Below are 22,930 nucleotides of genomic sequence, written 5' to 3' on the forward strand. Positions count from 1 at the left end.
TAAAATTGTATATTAAATTATTAGTTTAAATATGAGTCAACATGTAGGCTACCTGTTACCTATCATAACTACTCCAGTTAAATACAACCTTTAAAAACACACACAATCAGTTGGCAATATGAATTAAGTTATGCCCAAGGCCACTGTTGGGATTAGGACCAGGCTTAAATGCCACAGGAGGTACGTCAGGTTTACCTAGTAGGCTAGGACGTACTTACATTTGGGGGCTCTTATTGGCGTGATGGGCCAACTTGATACCTAATGGTGAAACGTTTTGAATGGTTACATATGAATTTCAATAAATCCCGATGTCACCAAGTCAAGTATTCGGTAACGTTGAAAATTATTAGAATGTTAATTATCATGTCAGTGTTTCACTTGTCTGTTATCATATGGATGTTACTGTAATTTGTTTTGCTACTTCATTGCTGCTTTAAACCTATATTTCTTTATTCTCTCTGATTCTATGTAAATATATCTTCTATGGTTCTATATGTGTTTATCTATGGTTGTTTTATTTTGTTTTTATTATATTTGTGGACACAACAGTATCTAGGGCGCATTATCGTATGGAGGATATTTCTAAAGCGGTTGTGTAAAAATGATATTGTTGGTTTTTTGAAGATTAGGTCAAATGTTGTTAGTACGAACGATATTCTAAGAAATGTTTGACAACATGAGAGGCGTGCATGGACGCTGTCCACCGTTTTTAGTTGGGGGTCTTCTTGTTTTGTGTTTTATTTTGGCCTTCAATTGGTGGTCGTTATCAGCACAAAATAATGAACTCTTACGTCAGGTGGAAGAGTTAAGCGACCAACTGAAAATAAGGTAAGGAAATAATGTTTTAGCCCTCCTAGGCTGTTAGGGCTGTATGGGAGTTTTCTAGATCCCAATACCATAACACATTATTTATGTAACCAAAATGGTAACACTGACGTAATTACTGCCCCTACACTGTATACCATACATTATAGTACATAACATGATACACTTGATGTAAGTTTTTGGACATACGCCATTGCTAAGAACTTTTTCTGTTGAAGAAAAACTAATAAATAAAATAAATAAATAAAAACAAAAATACTCAAAAAAAGATACAAAAAACACACAAAATTAAGCAAACAATTGCTGTTGTCAACAAGGATATGAACACCACAAAATATTCCGAAACAGGAATATGGTCAGCAAACAAAGAAAAAACAAAGAAAAATGTACTAAGAGAACGAAAAAATCCCCACAAATGATGACAACACAAAAATATTGAAACCCAAAATAATTCAGCACAACAGTTGAAGCGAGACAAAAAACATGACAAAACGAAAAAACAAACAAATACAATAGTTTTACCTAAACAGAAACAAGCGACGTTTCGGGAACTGCTATCTGCTCCCGTCCTCAGGCAGAGACGCACATGGTACGGAAACACAGGTGCGACCTGTGTTTCCGTACCATGTGCGTCTCTGCCTGAGGACGGGAGCAGATAGCAGTTCCCGAAACGTCGCTTGTTTCTGTTTAGGTAAAACTATTGTATTTGTTTGTTTTTTCGTTTTGTCATGTTTTTTGTCTCGCTTCAACTGTTGTGCTGAATTATTTTGGGTTTCAATATTTTTGTGTTGTCATCATTTGTGGGGATTTTTTCGTTCTCTTAGTACATTTTTCTTGGTTTTTTCTTTGTTTGCTGACCATATTCCTGTTTCGGAATATTTTGTGGTGTTCATATCCTTGTTGACAACAGCAATTGTTTGCTTAATTTTGTGTGTTTTTTGTATCTTTTTTTGAGTATTTTTATTTTTATTTTTATTTATTTATTTTATTTATTAGTTTTTCTTCAACAGAAAAAGTTCTTAGCAATGGCGTATGTCCAAAAACTTACATCAAGTCATGCACTCCCATTGCACAAATCTTTTAAAGATAACATGATACAGTTTAAATAATATTTATGGTATATTGTATACTACAGTCCCATCCTGTTTATTGTACTATTTTGTATACCACATGTATATTTTAATTGTTTAAGGTTTTTTTACTATCATTTAAACTTCTCAAGTATCATAAAGCATACTTCAGCCCTACCTATTCTAAGCTTACCATACAATAAATTAGTCACCATAGTGTACATGCACAGATGGGTCAGTAAGCCTGTACAGATGGTGCAGCGAATGAGCCCTGTGCTCAACTGTGCGGGCACTTCCTCTACGTGAGCATAAGGCGTAATCTTTTTGGCCGTGCCCATGGCCATACGGTGCGTGAAGTTGTTGGATTTGTAGGTTCAAAATGTCTACAAGCAGTGGTGTACTACATGTGGCCATGATACATGGCATCATAATTGTGGTCGGAAAAAGATCTTGACCGAGAGGGACAGGAGACTTGTTTACAGTTTGTGACTTAAAATCATTTCCAAACTTGATATAAATTGCTACAGTCAGCGAATGAAGGCCCATTCCAATCTGTTAGGGAGAGAAAATTACGACGGAAACTGCATTCAATAAACATTTGGAGTGGGTCACCTCGCAAAAGGCCATTGTTCACACAGGCACATAAAGCACCGTGTCTTCACTGGGCTAGAAATCATTGAACGTGGACAATAGATGCCTGGATATGGTCTGACTAATCACGTTTTTGCATGTATTGTCGAGTGCCCCGAAGGCCAAATGAAACATTTCATTCTGGATATGTGCAAGGTCAAATTCAAGCCGGAGGTGGGTGTGTGATGTTTTGGGGGTGTTTTTCGTATCATGGATTGGGCCCGCTCACTGCGGTGACCACTAATATGAACCAGCATCTTTTATGTGAATATTCTGGATGATCATCATGTTGAGTACACCCCGATTTTTCAAGACGACAACAGCAAAGTTCGTCGGGCTGGACACATATGTGACTGGTTTTATGAACCCTATTTCATCTTGATTGGCCTACAAAATCACCTGACTTGAACCCCATAGAAAATTTGTGGACATGTTGGAACAGTCCGCAATTCGATGGAATCACATGCTCAAATCCTCAGTGAATGACTTGACCTGGATGCTACGTATCTTCACAACCTTGTGCACTCACTTCCTAACTGAATCCAGGCGATTATCAAGTCCAGAGGCGGAGATACGTGGTATTGAATAATGCTTGTATTGATTTCTTGAGTGACTAATTTTTTGTCTGGTGAGCTAACACAATATTGAAAATATATTCCAATCTCTTAATTTAATACTCTTAATTTAATTTTCTCAACATCATCTTGTGCATAACTGTGTGTAACGGGGGCTAGGGTGTTGTCTGGTTAGCCTTGTAGATTGTTACTCATCCCTCTGACGAGTCTTGAATCTCTTGTACTCTTGGGCCCGGTTGGGTTCTGGGTCGTGCTGGTGAATGAGACGTTATCTAAATAAGATTTATATTATCTATTTCAAAAATTTGGCAATATGAGTAGGTATATCAGCTTTAATATGCTGTGATCAAAGTTTTCTGAGGTTTTCTTGCTTTCACCTGCAAGTTTGGCCCAGAAATTCACCTCATAATGGAGCATCTGTGAACTACAACAGTGGCATAGGGAATGTGGATTTTGAGATTTAGCATGTCCAATCTAAAAGATATTCCATTAAGTCTTGAATAAGTGACCTTAGGGGGAAAAATTCTTGCAATTTTTGTTTTTAATTATAACTTGGAACTATTCTCTCTATAACGAGAAAATATTGTTGGCATTAAGAGGAGTTGGTCTATAAAATCTCTAATTTTTCCATATTTTGTGCATTCAAATTTTGAGTGAATCGTCTAAATATTTGTCATGACAAGACATAAAACAATAACTCCCAAGTTTTGATGGCTTGTTTTTCTGATTCATATCCATTCTGTAAATACCAGGAAGATATAACTGATTATTTCATACCGGCATACAACTGACATAAAGTTACAACAGTCTTATGATTGTTGACTAAACGAAGTGCCCAAAGGTGGGTACTAAGCAGTATCAATGTAGAAGGTATATTACATGCTGTGGTAAAATATTTAAAAAATCTAAGAATGTACCTAAGTACAAAATTGTATCAGTAATTTTTCATACTGTGCAGTACCTTACTTAAAACAGCATGTATTTTAAACATAAATTAATGTGCTGTTAGTAATCTGTATCCAATTTTTACTGAAATTAAGTAAACGTAACGGATACAAGCATCTGTGTATTTATCTGAAGCTGAATCAGATATCGAAAGTTCTTTAGCCTTTTTTTGCAATCAATATTTGATAACGGTATTATTTCGAAGGTGATGAAAAAGATTTGTTCGTTAACTTTTTTGCAGACTGCCAGTGATGCTTACGTATTGTGTATAGGAGTTATATCAGTGCAGACTGTATATTGTGTGCCGGACGGACGGACGGACAGACGGGGGCAGGGAAGCAGGGAAGGAGAACGGCGCTGTGTTGCAGCTCGGAGGGGCAGGACATGTGCGTGCACCAGCGCGTGTCGGCGGAGGCGCGGATCAAGAACCTGGAGGACGACACGGCACAGCTGCAGGTGCGGCTGGAGCAGCTGCGAGCAGACAACGACGAGGCAAACAAGCGACTGCTGCAGAAGGACAGCGAGCGCCAGGACGTCGCCAAGGAGCGAGACTCGGTCCAGCGAGCGGCAGACGCCTGCGCCACGGAACTGGTGGGTGGCTGCGTCTGCCCCGTCTTCTGTGGTTGCCTGCGTGTATGCTCTCTTCTCGTTACCTCATTCCACAGTCTTTAATAATGGCATTTCTTATCTACATCCTAGTCATGACAGTCATAATTCTTGTGTGGTTCATTTCTATTGTTTCCATTTCCTGGGGATTCATACGGTCTAGCTTTTTTATCCGCCACTAACCACGTCAGGGTGGCTACAGGTCGTGAAAGTCCCTAAAGTCAGAAAAAGCTCCTAAATAAGCAGAATTTGTGCTGGAAACCTCAAAAAAAAATTGATTTCCCATTGCTATCTTGCATTTTGAATTTTGACTTCTCTTCAGTTTACTGTCATACATTAAAAATATACATATTTTAAGACTGTCCACTTAAAACATTTGAAAATTATTTCTGATAAGGTTTTAGCTTCCTACTAAAAACATCTGTGGATTTTAGAAAAAATTGTTTTACATTTTCTCATGTTTAATTTTAGTTTTAATTGTATTTATAAATTAATTTTTTAAAAAATTAAGAAAATTAAAAAAAAAAGTACTGTAATTGGTTCACCTGGTCTTAGTAGATAACCGTTACATGTTCCTTGTTTATTTAAATTTTTACATTATGCATAATTGAGTAGCATATACTTCTAAACCCTATTTCCCATACACAGAGAGTTAATTTATTTGCTGCATTTGTTTCACTGTAGCTTTTCCAGTTATTTTATCACTTTTCAGTGTAAGTTTTTCTTGGATGAGAGTGGCATATATGTGTGAGTTGCATGTAAATGTGTGTCTATTTAGTGTTATTTAGATATCACATTCTGATTTATTTAATATGTGTATTACTAGTATGTAAAAAATCTCACTATTAATTACTTATTTTTAAATACATTATGTTTGTTACTGTATGTACTTGAACATATTAACATTAATGTTACCTGATTCCATGTCTAATGTTTCGCAGGATTCCCTTAATAAGCTGGATGTCTCAAAAGATGCGACAATCGCATCACTGCGACTGGAGAAGGATGCCTTTGTTTCTCAACTGGAAAAAAGAAATAAAGAAATCTCAAAATTAAAATCTGAATTGGAGGCTGTGAGTACTGTGCTTATTTTTGGTTTTGCGAACACATACACGAAAATTTTTCTAATTACTGATTTATAGTTAAAATGAGTACATAATTTGTTTTTGCTGTAGTAATAATTTTTGTCCTCAGGCCCAATCGGAACTGGGCAACCTAAAACCCAGAGTTGCTCTGAAGTCGTCGCAGACTCCTGTTCTCAAGTCGTCCCCAGGTAAGCCAATACCACCAATGTCGGGGACGTAGCTGTTGTGACTCGGCAGTGTGCATGCTATCACAAGGTATTCTTTTCTTGTGGTGCATTTGTAGTTCCTCACGGTTTGCGTCCGTGGGACTTGAAGCCCGTGGATGTGGGAGTGGTCAGAGTGAGACCAGCTGGCTTGCGAGGAATGATGTTCCACAATATGCATATCCTCCCCCGGGACCCTCCCGATGCATTCCGACCCAAACCACGCTTCAGTGTCACTTACCTCACCCAAGGTATGGTCATTAAGAAATCCAAGCAGGACTGGTTCACGTGGGAATTACTGTCGTTGACTTTTCTGGTCACTGGTCTCAACTACAGGGAACACAGAATACCGAACTTGGACAATTCTGACAAATTTGGTAAACAAAATAGTAGCCTACTAATTTATTTTATACATAGCCTAGAGTGAAAATGTAACTTACTCTGCCGCATGAATTGTTTTTCTGTTTTGTCTGTGAATGGCAAAGTGTGGAAGAATGGCAAGCGTGCAAGCATGACACTTTTCTTAAATCAGCATTTCAGGGCTCATAACAGGTCACTGTTGTAACCAAAGGGCACTTTTTTTTTTATCAAATTAAATACTAAAAGTAACTTTTTCTTCTGGAAAATTAACTTAGTCACTTTTTATTTTATTTTTGTAAATGATTGCATTTGTTTTAGACCTTGGCCCAATATTTTTTGGACATCATGAATATGAAACACGTTTGAAAGACTAGAATACGCTCCTTCCGACTCAGGGGCTAGATGCTCGTCTTGAGGGCCACGCGTCTGCTGGTGGTTTCTACTTCTGTGTTGTTCGTAAAGTTCAGTGTTTAGGACAATTAATAACTTATGTATTATATATAATATATATATGTAATGTTACAAATAACAATGATTATATATTCTTATTCATGTCATGATATTTTGAATAAAATATTTCTAACATGTATTTATTTAATTACTACAGTTTATGTAGAGTATATTCGTTCTTTTCATAATTATTATTCATAAAATAATCTATGTTTAATATGAATAAATTCTGATGTTAAATGCATGTATGATAAGTAGAGCAACGGTATAGGACACCATCCCATTCCATGTATTGTCGTAATAGTATGATCAAATACATATTTCTCTGGTTAAGTATTCAGTTTTTATGACGTTCACGCACCAAAGACATTTTATTAAATTGATTTTCTTTTTCAAAGTATCATAATTTCAGGTATGGAAGGTTCAAATTAGAAAAAGTAAGGTGGAATGGAAAAAAGGTCATTGAAAGAAGCAAGACATCTTTCGTGTGTGTTGAGTCCGACTCTTCGGAGCCCCGCGCGAAGGATGAGAAGATTTGCAGCAACTGTGTCCTTGGATAGATCTTTATTGTTATCAAATATTCAGGAATATCTGATCTATTGATACCAGATTTAGGGAGTTCTGCCAATCCTTAGATTTCTACTGCGTCTGTCATCTTAACTGTCCATTAGTGTCGCAAGACTATGACATGCCAAACCTGCTACTCCGACGTCTGTGATCTCTTTCTTGGTTTTAGGAGATTTTAGTTCCATGAGGAGATCACAGATTTTCTTCTTCGTTTCAGAACCATGGTCATGGACTTAACATTTATTTCAGCTGTACTCGTGCTATCCCATCAGCGCCAGAACGATCCAGTGGTCCTGACGAAGCAGAGTATCAATCCCAGCTAGTCAATTACGTTGGTTTGTGTGTGTTCATTAGTAGTATTATCAGAGACCATTACTTCGTATCATACCTTAAATAGAAGTACTCTTACTTAACTAATGTATTGCTCTGCTCTTTACCTTACCTCAAAGATTTTCTAAATTATCCTCAAACATTTTCTAAATTATAGTAATAGTTTATTCCAAATTCTGTTTAGTACCAGAAAGTAAAATTGAATGATGTTATAAAATCATTTGCATAGTTCAGTGTCATGTGTGTGTCTACACAAAGACAATATCAAGATATATTTGAGTCCATTGTGGAATTAACATAATTATCTTCTATGTAATGAAATTAAAAGCTTGTGTCAAACTAGTTAAACTTATTCGAATAGTATTCCTTGCATAAGTTAGATGCGTTCTGTATGGTTGCATGAATAAAATTCTGGACACATACTTTCGTACGATTTTAAAGAATTTTATTATTTTATTTTGGCCACTCAAATATTATTTATTAATTAATATATTCTATAATTGGGTTTATTTAGATACTGTGTCTTGTTGTTACGTATGGGTTAGACTATCTGGCAAAAATCAAGAATAGTCAGTGTCATATAATTCCATACTGTGAACACATTGACTCATCTAACACGTAAGTCCCCAGACCAATTAGTCGACCGCTGCAGAAGCTTAACTCCATTATCAGGACTCTGACTATAGATATTCTGGTCGTACTAGGTGTGTTTAAGATTGTCATCCAGACAATATTTCTTATAATTTACATTATTTTATTTGGTAAAACCACTGAATATTATTTTCACCTATTTTGGACATGGTGGTTAAGTTTTAATCTGTAAAAATATAATTTTTAAGACATTGTATGATATTTTTCTTTGTTTGAATTCAGCGTGGAATAATAATTTGGTTGGTTATGTCAGGGCTAGAATGTAATGGAAAGAGACAGGTATGTTTTATTGCTTGGGAACAAGTACTTGTCATAAATCCCATGGACAAAAACCACAAAGAATCTTGGGAGTTTTTCAAATTGGAAAGTGTTTTATTTGTTGTAATTTAAATGAATAAAATAGGAGTACATGCATGTACCAATTGGAAGACAATTATTACTGAAAATGACAGTAATTTAAGTTGAAAGCCAGAACATAAACAGATAATTCAATCACTATCATCTAAAATCTTCTTGATAAATCATACACTCACTCTGAAATCCGACGAGAAAATGGTCTGTTTGAAAATTAAATTTCTGAAATTCCGTATAGACTACTTACAATTTATTAAAACACTTAGGATGAAATATAGACTGTGGTGGTTCAATAAAAGTACACTCTTGTCACATTTCCAGGGACCAAAATTAAAATCCCAATATAATCCAGTTACTCTTATCTCTTAACTTGGTTTCAGTTTTCCATCTTCTCCTAAATTCTCCCCAATCAAATGTGGGGATGTTCCTCACTATAGACCCTGGCCAATTTTTTCCTCAGTGTCCCTGAGTTGTTTTATGTTTTTCGGTATTTGTTAGCCTTGTTATCGATAAAGATAAGACATGTCTTCTAATAAAAAAAAAGATGGTCTATGGGTAGAGCCACAATTATTTCCCAGATTCCTTTTGCTAAAGAATAGCCTCAACTGTTGTGTACGTACTCAAGATACTAGCGTGCTCATTGGCTGATACTCAAGCCAGAGGCTCTTTACCCCAGTGAGCTCTCCTTGTTTAGTGCTAGCTGTATGTCCCTCAAGCCTACTTTTCTGCCAAATGAATCTGCAAAATCTTTGTGCTTCTACTTATGAGGCTTTAATAAATATGCACACAAAAACAGATGTTTTCAGCAGAATTGCCATAACTTTTCAGTGGTAACAAAGTAAAATTGTAAAAGGTATGAGAGGTAGATGGTAGAAATTTTCTCTGATATTTTTACTTAGAAATAAAGGTTGTAGTAATTGTTAAATGATTTTTTTGGATGCAGTATGAGGACCTGAGAGCTACAATAAATGAGTTACAAAGTTAAAAGAATAATTACATATGAACTTTAAAGTTAAGAATAAGCATTTATGTATATTACCAAACTCATGGTGTGGTAGTTAGGCTTCCATTTGCTTTGATTGTTATTAATATTGTGTGTTAATGTATACTTTCTTTCAGTTTTGTTCAGTCCATGGTTACTTACTGAGAAGTCTGTACCTATTTGACCTGATGGACAAATGTGAGACAGTGAGGTGTTGTCTGCTTGCAGCACCAAGTGGCGTTGTCCCTGCGCCTGCCCCGAAACCCGACAACATCGGCGTCGCTGTGGGCGGGGATCACGAGAGTCTCAATCAGGATGCTAACAATGTTGAGAATGAGAACAATGCAGCTGAAGAAGATGGTAAGCTTTAAATGGTGAGAAAGTGTTGTTATTGGAAGCCCATGTTGTTTTTACCTCGCAAGAAACCACTCTCCCCAACTATACCACACCTCACTGGAACCCCTCAAGTCACCCACAGACCTGTGGTCTAACTCCTCGTAGCTCTCTCAGGCTGGTACCGCTCACTGCATGCGTTCATCTCTCATGTTGGCTTCCCCTGCAGAGGAAATTGGTCTCTAGGTGTTAAGACGTAATTGAAACAAGCCACTGGGGCATATGTGGGCGTGACTGATGGCTGGCCCAACAGAGGTTTTGGAGTAGGAGTAATTTGGTGTGTGAGTTAGCTAGTGTTGATTGTGAGTACCGTGTAGTGTTGCAAAATAGTGTGAACCAGCGAAGCAACGATAGCTGGTTTTGGCTCTACAAGTGTGCGAACAAGAAAGAAACTATTATGTGAGTAGCAGTGGTTGTACTTGCTTTGAGTTATCATTCTGGGTATTTGCAGTTGTAAATAAACATTCTCATAGCAAGTGTTTTTGGTTGATCAAGTAATAATGTAGGAATAATTTTAATTACAATTTTTTTTTAAAGAATGTTCTTACTTTGTTTTTCCTCACCTTTTGCAACAATATTTGGTTTAACTATGCTTCTCGGATTTCCCTGTGCCCATTGACTATCTTCCCCAAGCCAGGAGAGGGGTGGAAACCAACCATTGCACTCGAGTCATCATACACGAGCAGCTATGTCGGAACTCAGGAGTTGGTTTGATCACTTGTGGTAACTTAATCATGTCCAAGCTTTTTTAAAAATTGCTGTTCAAACAATACCATGTCCCGTGTGGTTTTGTGTATTTTTTTAATTGTTTAATCTAATGATGACTGGAAACTAAATATTTGGTTAAATTTGTTGTTTAACCCACAAATATGTGTTAAAACTTCTTTCAGCCATGCATAAATTTTGAAGGCCCTTGCAAAGGTTTGGCTGAAGAAACTGTTATGAACACAATTCTTATTTACTGTCATAGCCAAAATTTTAACTGTGCCATTATTTTAATGAAGTCCTTTAGTATCTATTTAACACATATATGCCACTTCAGAACGTTGAAACAGGAGTAAAAAAGTTACCACAATCTAGTATACTATTTATTTAAAAGATCATCTTTCTTCTATGCTTCTAGTTAGCCAATTTTGAATGCCTTTTTATGTATGATGCTGTAGGTTTTGGTTCACCTAAATACTATGATTACTGAATTCTCAGGGGAAATTGGGTTGTAATTTACTTTTCACATACATTGAAGTTTTTCAAAATTAATATATATCATCGAGGTTGTGGAAACTATGTATTCGCTTCACGAGCAAGGAACCACAACTTCAACACCCCTCTGGGAACAGCAGTTACTTGTTTTTTTTTTTTTTAAATTAAACTTTACTGAATTACTCAAAATCACACACATACGTATTACTTTGCTCTCCCACCAACGGGATATCAAATAAATAAAGATGTTAAATAAACAAATATAAAGTTGAAAGTTTCAAATAAAGACATGTTACAAATTATTTTAAATATTTATTTTAGCTTAGTATGCAAATGCTAAACTGTACAAATCTTTTTACAAACTAAATATGCAGTGAAATAATGTTATAATAATTTGGGGAGCCATAACAAACTAAAAATTGTACTAACCATGCTATAAAACTAAAACTATTACAGACTTTGAGGTTATCTTCTCATGCTTCAAGATACATCGCATATGTATTTGGAGTTGTTTGATGGGGAATATAGATACGTATTACTAACTGTTAGATACTTAGTTGGCAAGGTTTTAATTTTGATCCAGAGAGCTTAAATTCCAGGAAGATCATAGATTTATATTTGATGGACTGATGAAAATTTTTGTTTATTAAGTGCAATCAAAAATCAAAATACCACCTCCTCTTTCCAACATTGTTAGTTTAGAGTTTCAGACGGATCTCAGTACGAGATATTGATCCGTGAAATAGTGAGAATTGATGCAGCGATTATTAAACCACGTTTTTAGTAAGATAGATAATGTTGTATTCCATGTTGTCCAATTTTTTCAAAAAATTCTGTAGTTGTAGTTCTCAACTATCAAACATTTTGTTAACGTATTTGCTACTCATAGGGTTTATGCATGCATGTTAATCCAGACACCTGTTATGTAATGTTACGGTGGTATTATCAACAGAGGGCTTCTGACTGATAGTGCTGGCGTTTTCAGTAGTATCAATAGCCAATAGGTAATTATTACTGGCAATTTTCTCAAGATGTAATTTTCCACAAAAGAGGCTAATAAAACAACCACTAGGCCAGAAGACAGTGTTGCTTATTCTGTTAAAATAGTCTTCTAATACTGAAATGTGAAACAGTGTGTGTGTATTGTATTTGGTACATACAGTTTGGCTTCCTTAACTTGAGAAAGGTTTAGTTCATTTGTTAGTTCATTAGTTTATAATCTCCTGCTCTTGAATTGAAAGTTTTTAATGTAGAAATATTCCAGATACCTACTTGCATCAGGTTTTCTTACGTTCGTTAATGCTTGTTGAAGTTACCTGGTTGGTGTTGGGTTTTGACTTACGCATGTGTTGCACCAGCGTGAAGCCTTGCTCTTCTACACTGTTTGGGTTGACTTCTGCGTTACAAGTGGGTTGCTGTTCAGGCTTCTGTTGTCCGGGTTTGCCAGACATTCAGCTTTTTTGTTGCTTGAAGATTGTAGTAATTATCACAGTATTCCCATTCATTGTTCATGCACAGAGTTTGTTTGATTAAATTTAATTCTCTCTTTGTCTCTAATGTTTCAGATCTATAATCAATTAACATCATCTTGAGAACTTGATTCTCACTTCTTAGTTTGCCCATTTTTATGCTTACGGTTTTACCATTTGAACTAGATTATCTAATTCATTGATATCCATTTTCACTTACTGTGGTCCTCCTATTTCTTTGAGTCCCGTCTCTTTGGGTGATAATTTGAAGACGTTCATGGAGCTGTCATGTAAGATATATAAAGTAATTTCATAATCGTCAGGGGGCATAAAGAACCCCAAAAATTCCAGTTGGTCATAGCTAATGATGAATTTTGTCCGTAGAAACATGATAAATATTATATAAACATACAGTCAAACCTCATTAATACGAATCCGCTTAGTACGAAATTCCCGTTTATGCGAAGTACTTTCACAGTCCCGGAAAATAAAGTATGATTTCCTATGTTATTCAGTACTTTTAATACGAAATACGGTTAATATGAATTACGAAGTTGTTTTGATCCCTCAAGTAGCTGTTAACGTGTATAAGTAAACGGTTAATACGAATTTCACCGCCGAAGTCTAAAGTAAATCGTCTTCATAACCGTCATGTAAACAAACGTTTCTCCAAAGATACATGTATGTACCCTACAGCGCAAAATGGTCGAAAAAAAAGATGAAAAGTTCAACTCTAGTGGCGATGTTAGTAACTAAGGGCGCGGTTACACGGGACCCTGAACTACTTCAGGTGAACATGTTTAAGTAAACAAGTTTACAAACGCGAATGTGTACGGTTACACGGTAGTTGCTGAAAAGTATGTTCAGCTCTAAAACCGATTTTCTACTGTCAACGAATGACTGTGTTGTTGATCTCTATTTTATATCCAGAAAACGCGGGATTTTCTCACTTGTTTATACAGTATTATCAGCAGAAAGGAATGTGTTTTCATATCTCTCAATATTTTTTTACAAATCGGGAATTCAAACAACATGCACAGTAAAAAATTTTAAACTTATTTTTTATTATTTTTTGAGCGAGAGTACCTATCTCAGTTTTAAGAAAATTAAGGTCAGGATAAATTTAAAAAAAAATTATATATAATTGCCTGTTGATTTTTTTTTTTTGTTGCATTCGGTAAAATATTACTCGAACTTGTGCCAGGAACACTTTCCATCTTGAATTAATGCAAATCACTGTTTATATTCTAAACAGCCAATCAGAGGCTAATGTAGAAGATATGTCGATCTGAACTGCTTTGCCAACCTGTTTAAGTTAAATGGGAAATGGCCTCGAACAAAACATGTTCAGACTGTGTGTAACCGCACTCAACAGCTGAACATGTTCACCTGAAGTAGTTCAGACTCCCGTGTAACCGCGCCCTAAACTAGAAAAGATGCCATGTTGTAAACGGAAAACGAAAAGGAAAGTACTCTATACCTTATTAATATTAGTCGTCGGAAGTGTACATACGTAGATGTTTAAACAATCTATGGAAAAGAGTTCTGATATTTATCATTGTTCACGGACGTGTATCTTAACCTCAATTTTGAGTGTTTGTTGTTTTGTAATATGACTGCGAAACGTAAACGCAACGAACTTACATTGCAAGTTAAAGATAAAATTATCGAAGAAGTAGACAATGGAGAGAGAACGAAAACTGAAATTGCGAGAGAATTTAACATCCCGCAATCGTCGTTGTCGACAATATTAAAAAATCGTGAAAAGATTGAATCGGCTTTTGCGAGTTCGTGCAGATTATCAACAAGAAAAAGAATGCGAGGCCCAAAACATCATGAAATGGAAGCTACATTGTTGCAGTGGTTTTAAGAAATGCGTGCAGCAAACTTGCCAATTTCTGGACCTATGATTCAGAAGAAGACAGACTACCTAGCATTGAGGTTAGGAATTTCAGATTTCAAGTTCAGCAATGGTTGGCTACAACGGTTTAGAGGGATCGCAACAATCTTGTTGGCAGAACTATGTGTAGGGAGTCGGCAGCAGTATATATGACCAAAGTTAAATGTGGTAAACAATGCCTATAAGAAAAAGATAGTGCAAACCAGAATTGATGCTTTTTTTTAAACCAAATGTTTGAATTGAAAATGTGTCATGAATGCAAGTTTATTGAAGTTTGTATTATGATTTATTCTGTAAGTGTTGCATTGTGTTTGTTTTCTTCAGTGTTTACATATTGTCATGCATGTAGTGAAGCCAGCTTATACTACCAACGGTGTGTATAATTTTCTTTATAATTGTAAATATAGGCATTTAAAGTTCAATCAATTTTTTTTGTCATGTTATCCCAATAGTTTGGTTAATACAAACCCTCGTTATTACAAAGTGCTAAAATATGGTCCCTTCAGGTTTGTAATAATGAGGTTTGACTGTATATAACTACAGCGTGCACGCATGGACATGTCTGCCGGCAACTAGGGGTCCCTCTTGGCCGACAGACGTGATTTGTGCAAGTGGTTTCTTGAATGGTCAGGCCAAATGCTACTGGGGCAACGTCTAAGGGCCGTGTGTGTACTTGTATGATTGAAGTACAGTTCTGGGAGCCAGCAGGTTGTCTCGAAGAGTCGTGACGGTCACGGTAACTTGTGGTTCCTCCGTGGCGCAGACAGTGGCGGCTGGTGCCTTTTGAAAATGGGGGTTCACAGCATTGGGCTCTTTATATAAAGAATCACCGACCCCCCACCCTTTTGAAGCGGGGAGTCCGGGGGCCTTCCCCTGGAAAAAAAAATTGTATTTTAAGGTGTAAAATGGTGCTTTTTGGGCATTTTAAAGAAGTTAGTTGTATCACTCAAATTGGAAAAGAATACACGGACTTGTTGGTTTTGGCTTGTAGATTGTGCCACAATTAAATTCAACTGATGCGCATATAACAATGCACGTAATGTGCATATATATAATTTTGTTGAATAATGGCCTGAACACCATTGTGATGCCCACTCATTACACTAGCCCCATCATAACTCTGAGATATCAATTTCTCGGGTTTGTCAACAATACTTTCCAAAACAATGCGAATACATTCTGCGATTGACGCAGCATCATGTCCTGGAGGATTTACAAACTGCCAGAATCGTTCTACTGCTTGCCCGTTAGGTAACACATAGCGAAAAACTATAACCAATTGGAATAAAGATGATATGTCTGTTGTTTCGTCTGCAATCACTGAAACAAAACTTGCACATGAAATTTCTTTTTTGATGTATTCTTGGCAGACTTTAAGCATACAATCTAGCAAATCGTTTTGGATTTCTTTACAAGTCCCTTTGAAAACAGTTGCATTAGCAAGGTGCTCTTTCAAAGATTTGTCTAACTCTGCTGAAAAATACACAACCCTCTAAAAAATTACAGGAATAGCAGATTCTTGTGTCTCGTGACCTCGCAGCGCGAGTTCAAACGCTCCGCAAAAGTTTATACAATCTATCATTTTAGACAAGACATAACGATTTTTTGTAACTTGCTCGTTATGTTGTTTAATGTTCAAACGGTAGGCACAATCAGGTTGTTGGCGAATGTCTAATTTCCCCAAAAGATGCAACTCCAGGATAGAATTCAAATGTGTTTCTGCACTCTCATGCTTATTTATTTTTTGACTTAAGTGAGACAAATCTGAGACGCCAAAACTTACCCAACTAGATTCACCACTTAATTTCGCGAAGAGCAGGCAGGGAAAACAATAGAGCCGCTTGGTTTCTTCGCATCCACAGATCCACGAGTTTTTCTCGTAAATGTCCTGCTTAAATTCTCTCCTGAACTCCCTATTTTTTGACTTAGTCACTGGCACTATAGTAAGTTTAGGCATTGGCCTGCCTGCTTGTTTTATTTCGATTTTCCTTTCCAATGACAAATTAGAGAACACCAGTGTTTTTATGTCCGAGACTGTTAACTTACGCAAGGCCATAACGAGTAACTTAACTTAGTAGTTAAACAAACTTTTTAAACGTCCCACTAAACGCACTAAATAAAGTAGAACAATAACACGTGACAAACAGCGCCGTCGTCATTCTCGAAGAGCGAGCAAAAATGGGAGAAACAGGACAAGAAATGTCGCGCCGCGCACGACTGGACTGTGCTCCCAGGCTGGCTTATGGCGAGCTACCCCCACCACGCCGCTCCGAGCCGAGCGGCGCGCCGTCGCCCGCCTAGCCACCATCGCACGTGCGATCCCAGCATAGCTGCGCTTTCTCTATAGCGGCGGTTTTGGAAAATATTGCTAATGGTTATAAGACCAAATGGGTTGCATTTATTTATTATTCGATGTGTATGATATTTAAGTATTACAGTAGGCGCCTATTTAAATGGGGCGACGGGGTTCACGTGCGAGTGTGCTCTAATGCAATAACCGCCACTGGGCGCAGATCAAATCGCGGACGACGCTGGAGCGGAGGACCCCGACCAGGTGGAGCCGGTGAGGATGGAGGTGCCCAACGAAACCAACGTGGACGGGAGCAACCGCGTGAACGCCATCTAGCTGGCCGGTCGGTCGAAGTGTGCTGCCCCGGGGCTCTGGCAGCAGCAGGGTTCCTTGTGCTACTTGTGCTACGGGACGTTTAGTTCAATGATTCATGAATGCTCGTAAGTCATAGCAGCCTGAATGTCTACACAGATTGTTATTTTACTTTAACTTGTTATATGTTATGATGGGTTTTTGCTATGCTGAGCTTTCAGTTATACATATATGTAGCCTTTTATTCCAGGAACAATGTTACTAAAGGCTGCTTTTTGTCTAGTATTTTGACTAGTGGATGGGGAGCTCCAAATTATTGATTATTTAAAATGATTATGCCTGTTTTCTCCGTCAGGCTAGATGTGAACTTGGTATGGAATGTTGCAATAGTCATCCGGAGCCTAGAATTAAGTTATGGTGTTTTTATTTATATGACATACAGAAATGTATGGTTGGTGAGTAATAAATATGTGTTTATATTGAAATGATACGTGAAAGAAACAATATGTATTTGTAAGTATTTAAGTAAGAAAAAAAAATGTTAGTGCAGCAGGTACAATACTTTTCTTTGTCACTAAGGTCATGTCTTGTATCTTATCAACAGCATTCATTTTACTTCATTTATAGTGAATTCATTACCTTTTTTTAAAGTTTCATTGTAGGCCAATTGTTAAGTGTTAATATAAGGTAATGTAAGGTAAATTATGGTAACATTTAAATAATAGGGTTGCCAGTATGTACCTTACAATATCTCATTTCTTGTAAATAATAAGTATAGGGATTGTTCATAATGCTTATAAAAATGTAGTTCATTTTCATTGCTAATATTTTTATAGCCATACTTCTATAATGTATGAAAGATATTTATTGTGATCAGAAGTCAGAGATCTTGTTAGTGTTAATTCATATAATCATATTTTAATCACATTTTCCTTAATAAGCTTTTGTTTTTGTGTGGCATAATTACTTGCTAATTACTTTTTTTTTGTTTTTGTAATATTTTAAAATCATTATGCAGTGCAGATTGTTTTCAATTAATTTGTTATGGGATATTGGTAGACTTTCTTGAATATTCTTGGCTCTAAGTGCAAGAACTGAAAAGAAAGTACCAATATCTCGTACCTGAACAAATACAATTTGGGACTTAACATTTTAAGTTTCTGTTTGCCAGTCATTAATAATTTTGTGTACTAGACAATCATAACTTACTTAAAAGTATCCATTTCCTAACAAATCTTGTGGAATGATGATTGATAACTGTTTTTTTTTCTTCTTTTATGTGTGGTCTATGTGTCTCTTCCATTGCTGTGTCTTCCGTCTGTTTCGTCTCTCATACGGAGATAAGCTGTCTCGACAAGTTATTCTACGGTGCAAACAGTATGTTTGTTCTGATGCTGGCTATTGCAAGAGTGAGCCATCTCGAGGAGAGACCTGCAAGTACTTCATGCATGCAGCTGACTCGTGAATTAAATAAAGGGTTCTACAAAACTGGGGTTTCTGAGTTAGCTGCAGGGTGTAGTTGTACGACTGGGCCCAGATGACATATATATCAGTTCTTCAAGATGACAGCAGGTTTTTTTTCATTTGTTGCATCCCACATTCGATTTAGAGGCAGGATGTGGAGGTGTCTCTTGGAGAGTTTAGTAGATTGAAGTTAGACCAGTTTTATTGCGAAACGTTTTAAGAAAGAGGTTTAGTTTTTCACAGCAGGTATTCTATGTACTGGAATAGCAAATAACTGAATAGGATGACATCAAGGCTGTGATGAAACTCACAGAGGAAGCTCTCTTTTGTTTTTGCATGTTCGTACATTATGTCGCAAATAAAGTATTTGGGTTGGAACAGTGTGGTTTTAAAATAAGATTGAGTAAGACTTCAAAAATAAGGGGTTTCTCCCCACTATCTATTTTGCCTAAATCTCTGCTTATTTGTGGTTTCATCTTACAACAGACTGCTTTTATAAAGAGTTACATGACTTTATATCACAAAATTCTCATGTAATGCAACCATTTTACTGGCACTTTATTATTATTATTATTATTATTGGCATTTGCACAATTCCATATCTCAAATGTAGTTGGCGTGTCTGTTCTTGAAACTTTTACAATGTATGGTTAGAATTTTTTTATAACCATTACTTTATACATAACTTTATACTTAGGGCATACATAGTTGTTTTTTAATTGTGCTATCTTGTATCATTCTTTTTTATAGTTATGAGGCCTTTAAAGAATCATTCTTTGTATATGGAGAGATAGCACAAAAAAGATTCTTGCTAAAGAGAGTTCAGACTAGTTTTCATGCTAGCAAAATAATCTGTTTATTGGAACATGGCTGAAAAGTACTGAAGGGGTTAAGGCACTTTTGAAAACTGTACCAGGTTAAATCCATCAGTGAAAAAGTAAAAGTGTTGGAAACCTTGAATCTGAGTAGTGTATCCACACTCAAAATCACCTCATGTTTAACCCTGCAAATTTTATGGGTAATTTAAATAAAGGAAAAAAAAACACAAAATAGCAAAATAAAACTACAGTAGAAGCAGTTTATCTGTTGAGATCAGAGAAAATATTGATCAAGTAATATATTGAGAAAATTAAACTAACAACCAATAAAGGTACGTAGTAAATAGTTTTTATTAGTGATACAAATGAAAGATTGGTAATTATGGTTTTGTTCCTGAATACAATGGATCGTATTTTATTTGCTGAAAAGTGTTTCAAAATTCATTAGCATGTGTATTTTAACATGTGCGACATAAAAAATTGAATCTTGTGTTTGTAATTCAAAATTTGTGAGAAAGTATACTCGTTCAGAAACTAGTGGTTAGATCTCTATGATTGACTATGCTCATAGTGACAGAGTAAATTGAGTTAACACAAAGGGTTCTCAAAAGTGCCTTTACTACTGCACTTATTGAAACAGTATTTATCACTGTCTATGTATTTTTAAATATATAAGTTAGTATTTGTTGTCCTGTTTTAGTTTAAGCGTAGCATCATCCATGATAGTTTTATTGTGAATAGCTACACTTGTGTATACTTGCATAGTAATCTTGTTCTGAGTGCCGCCTAGATCGAGCTGTGAAGTCAGTGTCAATGAAGTAGGCCTTCTGAGGCATATCACTTGCAATTCTAGCTTTATATGCAGCTTCTGGGTATTGCTGTTTTTTTTTCTAATGGTCTACTATAACAAGCTATGCAAATTATTTTTTGTTGTTAATTTTTGCACCAAACATAGGTATTCAACACTTCATCTGCTATTTGAGAGACAACAGGTAAATATTTATAATTGTTTTTGCGTGGATATTACATCATAGTCACTAAAAGAAGTTCATTGTTCATAGTCCTATTTCCAAAATATTTCTCCATAGATATCAGGAATTAGCAACAAAAATAACCATCATACAAGGTGATCATGATATTTTATTGATAAAAAAATTCATTTTAAGGTAGGTTTCACACTCTTCCATTATTTATGCACCATTGAGTAACACAGATTTTCTTTTTCACAAAAGGCTTAAGAAAAAAATTGGGCCCTGCTGTTTCTGTATATTCTTTGCTGAAATTGCAGTAGAAATAGTTTTTAAATTTATTAGTTATTATATTTGATTTATCAATGAAGATGAGAATTTTTTTTTTTATTAAATTTTTAAATGATAAAGAAGCTCAACATGGATAGGACAGGATGGTGCCTAAAATTTTATTTTCTTTAACCATGGTATGATTAAAACATTTCATATCTTCAAAATCTTTTTGTGAGACTTGCAGTTCTGCTATGTTGAACAGTTTTTATGAAGTAGTAGTTAGTATTCTAGCTCTGGAATCAAAAGCACATTATTTGTCACAAAATAAGTGAAGGTATCTTCCACATAGAATACTAAAAAATACATAGAAATGAAATAATCTTGTTACTACTAATTTTACCTTTCATACTGTAAAAATTGAAATGATTTGCTATTCTTTGAATAATATTAATTTTTGTAAGTTAATGTAGTTTTTCAAATCTTAAATGTGGTGCAATATTTTTCCTTTTCACAGCATTGCTAAATTGTAATTAGTTTTGATTTTTGAGCAGAAAGAGCTCTACTGTACCTGACAATTACTCTTTTTTGTAACTTTGTTAGACTATAAATTTCTAAAGCATTGTAAATTTGTTTTGACTGCATTTCTTGCATTAAAACTGCAGACACGAGCATATTTTTATTCAAGTTATAGTATTTTTTTTTTAAATACTTTTTTTTAATTTCAGTCTAACATATTTATAATTTTCTGTGTGATATGTACTTATGTGATACTAAGTAATATAACATAATTTTACCATCTTAAGAGTTTGTTTTATATTAATGTCAGTTAATTTTGTTTAAATGTGTCAATATCTGGAAACTATGCTTTGCATTAATTTGTTTTTCTTATTTTGTAATGCTATACTTCCAGCAATATATATTTTGGACAACTCAAGTAAAAGTTTTAGATGTTTCCAGGGAAAGTGAAAGGTGTTTTAATCCAGCACCTTCAGGGCCACTATCATGATGGATTAGCCTTCCTGCCGGATTAACAAACATCAGTATAGTTTAAACAGGAATCCCAAACAATAATTAACATGCAGTGCAAAGGTACATATTTAAAACCAGTTGTAATAAGTTGCACTATAGAAAGAAAAAATCCAAATGAGTGTTGTTCTTCAAAAAATTGTTATGGAAATTCACCTGTTGTAATACAGGAAAAACACTGACCTAAAATGAAAACTGATTCTTGGTACCGGCAACGCAGTAATGCAACAGAAAAATCGGAACACAAGCGACTCAAATGGCAGCCGGATTGCACAGAACCTGTTGAAACATAGAATATCATAGTCCAAGATCCCAGAGCGATCAGACATAACTTATTTTCGAATAGATAAAACCTTAGGTTTTCAGTAGTGTCTCATGTGCTTTGAATACCTGTGAGTTTATGGAGCTTGCCGTGGCGCACCAGGTGAGACAGGTAACTAAAAATAAGGGTAACTTAACTTAAATTTGTATGGCTGATTTTTGTATATGTTTTATAGAATATTATTCTAAAGTAGTATCATAAGTGTCAGACACTTTCCATGGACCAAAACTTTGGTCAGACACTTTAAAGTTCAAAAAAAAAAAAAATCAACTTTATTTATTTTTACATGTCTGACTTTTGATGTTATTAAGGTAACTGTTATTAAGTTATATTTCATTGGTCAGACAAATTTTACTAGCTGGACTTGTGTGAGACACTATATCTGAATTGGGAACTATAGAATTATTTTCTTGACCTGAGGTAGATGGTATACAAGGATCAGTATTAGTAATAGAATTATTTTCTACGTTAGATGTCGATGCCACTGATGGGTTTTCAACAACACTGGATGAATATATTTTTTTTATCATTTTTTGGTTTAACAGGAGTGGCAGAATAATATTTTTTTTGGCAAAGCTGTTAAAGATTTATAACACTCCGATGATAACCACTTTCATACAAATTGTCCGGTATGGGTAAAAGTACGTCTTTATATTTGAGGTTATGTATTAATCGCTGCTTTAGAACAACTTTACTTTTTTTTAATGTATGTTCGGAAAATAATACCAATTTGTCATGAGTTTTTTTACAATACGTACATTTCATTCTTTTATCTTCTTCTCCTTCCATAATTTTCACAATTGTTAATAACTTAATATCACTCACAAATTACACAACGTAAACAACAACCACATGTGCGTCA

At 35.5% G+C, this 22,930-nt stretch overlaps 1 protein-coding gene across 3 annotated transcripts; it reads left to right on the forward strand.

Moving 5' to 3' along the window:
* The first annotated feature begins 492 nt into the window (after positions 1-492).
* LOC134542390 (protein GOLM2-like) lies at positions 493-21,654 on the forward strand. Of its 3 annotated transcripts, none has more exons than XM_063386585.1 (7): positions 493-828; positions 4,414-4,636; positions 5,593-5,724; positions 5,846-5,924; positions 6,020-6,190; positions 9,862-9,993; positions 17,109-21,654. In XM_063386585.1, the coding sequence occupies exons 1-7, from the start codon at positions 665-667 to the stop codon at positions 17,219-17,221; spliced, it is 1,014 nt and encodes a 337-aa protein (XP_063242655.1). In that variant the 5' UTR covers positions 493-664; the 3' UTR covers positions 17,222-21,654. The 3 variants fall into 3 exon arrangements, with proteins under 3 accessions (XP_063242655.1, XP_063242656.1, XP_063242657.1); XM_063386586.1 differs by having other exon boundaries at positions 9,862-10,007; positions 17,109-17,201; XM_063386587.1 differs by lacking the exon at positions 6,020-6,190 and having other exon boundaries at positions 496-828; positions 17,109-19,711.
* The last annotated feature ends 1,276 nt before the right edge of the window (positions 21,655-22,930 follow it).

This window comes from Bacillus rossius (assembly GCF_032445375.1).
Source record: "Bacillus rossius redtenbacheri isolate Brsri chromosome 4 unlocalized genomic scaffold, Brsri_v3 Brsri_v3_scf4_2, whole genome shotgun sequence".
Lineage (NCBI taxonomy): Eukaryota > Metazoa > Arthropoda > Insecta > Phasmatodea > Bacillidae > Bacillus > Bacillus rossius.